We start from the raw sequence: 6000 nt of genomic DNA on the forward strand, positions 1-6000 counted from the left end.
CAGGCAGGAGAAGACAGGGGAAACCTCCTCTCATGCCAACGTGAACAGCGAGCCCCAAAGGGACGGATTCCTTGGCAGTGAGCGATTAGGACTGGATCAACAGAGGAAATTGTGCCGCTCCTCATCGCTTTAAAGCCCAAATCCTCAGACAAAATTGAGGGAGTCTGGGGCCACGTGGGGAAAATAGCTAAGTCAATAGCCAATAATGAGATCTTATTTACCCAGCTGGTGGAGAAATGCTAAGACGCCCAAGGACCCCAAGTAACCCAGCTGGGCCCGAGGCCCACAGCCAAAATCACATTCTAACCCAGCACATATTTGTCTGTGAAATTTTCAGGCAATTAAGTAAACAAGCATGCTGCATTTGGACTGTGACGCATGCAAGAGAAAGAAAGAAAGAAAGAAAGAAAGAAAGAAAGAAAGAAAGAAAGAAAGAAAGAAAGAAAGAAAGAAAGAAAGAAAGAAAGAAAGAAAGAAAGAAAGAAAGATCAAGACAGAAGGAAAAAGAAGATGTGAGACGTACTATTTCTCCCAGGGAGGCACCAAGCATGTGAGTGACAGGTGCCATCTGTGGGGCTGAGAGGACTCCGTGGGCTCCGAGCATGGACTTTGTGCTTTCATAAGTGACGAAGAACGCAGCAGCTGAAACCAAGCAGAACCGTCACAGTTTAGGAACCATTAGTCAACCTGCATACAGCAATTAATAACACTGACTACGGACAAGGGAGATGGAGAGAGACAGGGTGGGTAGAGTGAGAAAGCGTGAGGGGTTGGAAGAAGGGTAGAGAGAGAGAGGGTTGGAGGGAGGGGAGAAGGAGTGAAGGAGAGAGGAGAGAGTGAGAGAGTGAGAGAGTGAGAGAGAGGGTGAGTAGAGTAAGATAGTGAGAGAGAGGGTGGGTAGCGTGAGAGAGAAAAAGTGGGGAGAGAGAGAGATAGAGAGTTGGGGAAGGAGAGAGAGAGGCTATACAGACACGCCTGGTGCCCAAATTGATGACGTATGTCGCGCAGCTGAGAGTCGAGTGGAGATGAACGGATTCATTTCAGTCAGTCGTACTGATGAGCCAATCCCTGCTAGCTAGTTTATGCTTGTGGCTCGAAACTTCAGCGAGAATTTGAGACTTGTCTGTCGAAATTGGGAATTGGGAGAGTGTTCAGAATCATTTCGTATTATTTTTTTTAATTTAGACATTAATACTGTAAGCCTAGTAGTACGTTTTCGGCAAAAATCACTAGCTACAATAAATGTGCTTTAACTGTCACCCTGGCCTGATATTGGCTACACTAGCTAGCTTCATGGACAAAACATACTGATGCAATGGTAGCTAAAATGGTGTGAGGTCTGTCCGTAATAAAGCGCTGCTCTGCTTTCTTGACATCACAATCAACTAAACAAGTCCTACAGGCCCTAATTGTATCACACCTGGACTACTGCCCAGTTATATGGTCAAGTGCCACAAAGAAGAACAAAGGCAAATTACAGTTAGCCCAGAACAGAGCAGCTGGCCCTTAAATGTACACAGAGGGCTAATATCAATAACATGCATGTCAATCTCTCCTGGCTCAAAGTAGAGGAGAGATTGACTGTATCACGACTTTTCTTTGTGAGAGGTATTGACATGTTGAAAGCGCCGAACTGTCTGTTCAAACAGCTAACACACAGCTCAGACACCCATACATATCCCACAAGACATGCCACCAGGGGTCTCTTCACAGTCTCCAAGTCCAGAACTGACTCTGGGAAACACAGTACTACAACTCTATTCCACATCAAGTAACTCAAGCGAGCACTAAAATCTGATTTTAAAAAACTGATAAAACAACACCTCACGGTACAACGCGGACTGTGAAAACACACACACACACTAGCACATGGACTCCACAAACACACACACACACACAATGTAATGTTGTGTTATTGTACATTTTATATTGTAAATGTGTAATATTACAGTAATAATGTAATAATATCTTGTATGACGCATTGTTTTATTTATGATGTAGACTGTTGTTGTGTTTTGTTGTGATGTAATTGTTTTAACCCTGTTCGGACCCTAGGAAGATTAGCTTCTGCCTTGGCATGGGGATCCTAATAAATACTAATACTAACGCTCCTTTCCTCTCCTTATGGGACAGCAGTGCTCGGCAAGCAGGAGCGAAGGACACTGTGCCCTGTGTTGTTGTGTTGCCAGCTTGCAACGCAAACTCTGCCCATTGAGAAGTAGACTGTATCACGGTGACATGATTACTACCAATATTACAAGTTATTTTTCGTGTAGACTGCTATACTACTCAAAATAAAGTCAAGTTGGATGATTTTTTTTTTTTCCACCTTCGCTACTGCCGGAGACATGTGATACAGCTGCCCTGTGGGAAGCAACTCAGGTCAGCAAGCACTGGTCATTCGCACCGGATTGTCTTAACGTTAGCTAATTAGCATGTCACGGTGACATCCAGATGGTGACCAATACTACAAGTTTAGTTATTTCTCCCTGTCCATCAAAATAAACATAACATTATTTTACAAGTTTTAACTAGCACCATGCTGCTGTTGTTGCCAGCTAGCCAGCATAAACTAGCTAGTTAGGACGGGCTCATCAGGACGGTTGACTGAACCGAATCCATCCGTCTCCACTCGACTCTCAGCTGCGAGACATACGTCATCAATTTGGGCACCAGTGGTGTCCGTATATAGCCTTTCCTATCTCATTAATATGTTTGTGAGCTGCTCTCATTTTATTATTCAAATTATTTAATCAATCAACAGTGTGGGCAAACATAGGCTGGTCGGAAAAGGAAAACACTAACATTTATTTATATATTTTTTTATGTATTTATTTATTTAAGCGGTTCTTTGAATAAATTACACTTGAAACATGAATAAACTAGCCCATCAGATGCTCTCCATGGGTAGGCTTTATTATGGTGTGTCAACAGGTAGTCTTTCTGTGGGGTCTTAGTGGTGCCAGAGACTAATAATAAGTGACTCACCATTGGGGAACGAGCCGATGGCTGCAGATGGGACCCCTGCATAGATGCCCCGGAAACCCCCAGCCTTAGCGAAGCCCTGCTGGCTCTGCAGTCTGGTCTTAATAGTGTCCAGGGGGAAGAGGGTGAGGTCCACACACATCCCAGCACAGCCCCCCGCCTAGCATGTAGGGAGAGACACACACTCTTCAGGCAACTCAAACACACTGCATAGCCCCCCACCTAGCATGTAGGGAACAAACACAGTCATCATCAGGCAACTCAAAAACACTGCATAGCCCCCCGCCTAGCAGAGAGAGATTACACACAGAGACAAACACTCATCCGGGAAACTCAACTCACATAAACATTTTAATACACGTGCAATGTGCACGCACGCACGCACGCACGCACGCACGCACGCACGCACGCACGCACGCACGCACGCACGCACGCACGCACGCACGCACGCACGCACGCACGCACGCACGCACGCACGCACGCACGCACGCACGCACGCACGCACGCACGCACGCACGCACGCACGCACGCACGCACGCACGCACGCACGCACGCACGCACGCACGCACGCACGCACGCACGCACGCACGCACGCACGCACGCACGCACGCACGCACGCACGCACGCACGCACGCACGCACGCACGCACGCACGCACGCACGCACGCACGCACGCACGCACGCACGCACGCACGCACGCACGCACGCACGCACGCACGCACGCACGCACGCACGCACGCACGCACGCACGCACGCACGCACGCACGCACGCACGCACGCACGCACGCACGCACGCACGCACGCACGCACGCACGCACGCACGCACGCACGCACGCACGCACGCACGCACGCACGCACGCACGCACGCACGCACGCACGCACGCACGCACGCACGCACGCACGCACGCACGCACACACACACACACACACACACACACACACACACACACACACACACACACACACCTCTGAGTGACTTAAGGGGTATTCTGACAGCACAGTGATAATGAATTCAACAAAGAGCCATTGTTTTTGCTCCCATACTGAGCCATCAACATAACAAACATGTCCTTGAACAGTTGGATACTTTACTTTTTATTGTCTTTCCCTACTTTTACCCCATTTGGAAATAATTAGGAATGAGACCATTCTGAATGTGTTCCATGATGCTGGTACTAACTCAAATAATTCTGGTTGAGCAATAAGCTCACCATGACATTCTCTTTGGGTACTGGATACTGTCCAACCCCTTTGGTCCAGTGCAACGTTTACACCTGTAAAGGAAGTAATTTGGTGGACCACAGTCCTGTGATGAGTTACCTTGTCTGACCTGGAGATTTGCATTCGTTTCCTGAGCAAATTCCAAGACTTTAGCTCAGCGGGCTAGCACAGTACTGTGGTCTGCAGACGACTCAGATTCTAACCCAGATGGTCATACAATACACACATTTAGGAATAAGTTCATAATGCACTTTATATGAAGTTGCTCTTATACCTGTGTAGTAACACAGTAATTACTCAGTATACAACTTTTGTTGTTACATAGCCTAGTATTTGCTTTGTAATAGCATAGTAGCTAATGAGGTGAAGTGGCTGTTGTATTTCTTAGTCATATTCCCTTCTGAAATAGGTGCACACTTTGCATTGGTGCAAAGGAAATAAGGCTCTAAAAGTTTATCAATGTTGACTATGGGAATGGGTGAGACAGATCATACGGTCCTTATCAAACTCACTCATGATAACCACTGACAATCTTTACCATAATATAGCACACTTGCAGAATGACACACAACACTGCATAAAATAACACACTTGAATAGGTCAAGTGGTGTTGTAGCTGAGAACTTTCAACAAGTTAGTGGTGTTGCCAATGCTTCCTAATCCATTCCTGACCTTCCAAGTGAGGGTGACAGTTCATTGTGAGCCAAACCTTTGATATCAGACTAGTGACAGTTAGCAAGCAACATTATCGTGAGCACTTGTTTAGGCAATGATGCAAAATCGTTTAGGCTGATAAATCAGTCGAAATACAGACAAATTGCTTGCTTGCAAGTTAGCTTAATCAATTTTGCAAGCAAAATAAGAAGACCATTACATGATGGAGGAAATTAAAACATTACCACTAGCGAAGCAGTGAATTCTCTTTTTTCCATGTTAGCTGTTCAAAGTCTTCTATTGTCAGCTTTCACGTCGCCGTTCTGAGTATGAATGAGTACTATGGAGCATGTTTGACACTTCACTGCAGTCAAAATTTGCTTATCAAGGACGCTGACATCTTTGTTGAATGTACTTCCGCGTGACGTCCATAATATGAGTCACGGGAGGAGCACCAGAAATCTCTTATTCGGTGGAGTTTATCGGCGGTTGGCATCCAACATTATGGTGCAATACCCCCACCCACTGTACTGGAGTGTGGACCAGAGACAGGGAGGAACTACTATAAATCCTAACTGCCAGCCCCGTTTCTCTTAAAAAATATAACAAAATATTTAAGACTGTATCTAATGATGCTCTTTAAATTAAATTCCTGTATCCCCTTCTCCCTCATACTAGATCCAGTGGAGGCTGCTGAGGGGAGGACGACTCATAATAATAGCCGTAATGGCAGTGAATGGAATGGTATCAAATACATGGTTTCATGTGTTTGATACCATTCCATTCACTGCATTAAACTCCATTCCAGCCATTATTAGGATCCGTCCTCCCCTCAGCAGCCTCCACTGACTGGATCTCAGACTTTCTCTTTCCTTCACTGCCCACACTGTATCAGTACATGCTTCACTGTCTGGCAGTAATCACACCTTCCTGTTGGATGCTTTCCTATCACATCTAATGTCTAATTCAACCGGCTGTGTCCACCCTTAGCCTCGTAAAGATGTCCTCCTCTCTTCTGTCTCTTCCTGCTGTCCTCCCCTCCCCAACTTTCCTCTGTACATGGAATAGATGCATGCCCTTAGTGTCTCTGTTTCACTGCTCCTGCCATCAACGCACCACCATCCATATCATTTCCTTAGCC

General features: G+C 46.2%; 1 protein-coding gene across 1 annotated transcript in view; it reads right to left on the bottom strand.

Moving 5' to 3' along the window:
• slc25a26 (solute carrier family 25 member 26) overlaps positions 1-5301 on the bottom strand; it is a 53588-nt gene extending 48287 nt beyond the window's left edge. The window contains exons 1-3 of the mRNA XM_084173112.1: positions 5105-5301; positions 2989-3145; positions 524-642 (exon numbers count right to left, since the gene is read on the bottom strand). Coding sequence (XP_084029238.1) covers positions 524-642; positions 2989-3145; positions 5105-5137 — 309 coding nt within the window. The 5' untranslated portion in view covers positions 5138-5301. The remainder of the gene's footprint in view (positions 1-523; positions 643-2988; positions 3146-5104) is intronic.
• Positions 5302-6000: the final 699 nt, after the last annotated feature.

This window comes from Coregonus lavaretus (assembly GCF_964263955.1).
Source record: "Coregonus lavaretus genome assembly, chromosome: 12".
Taxonomy (NCBI): Eukaryota; Metazoa; Chordata; class Actinopteri; order Salmoniformes; family Salmonidae; genus Coregonus; species Coregonus lavaretus.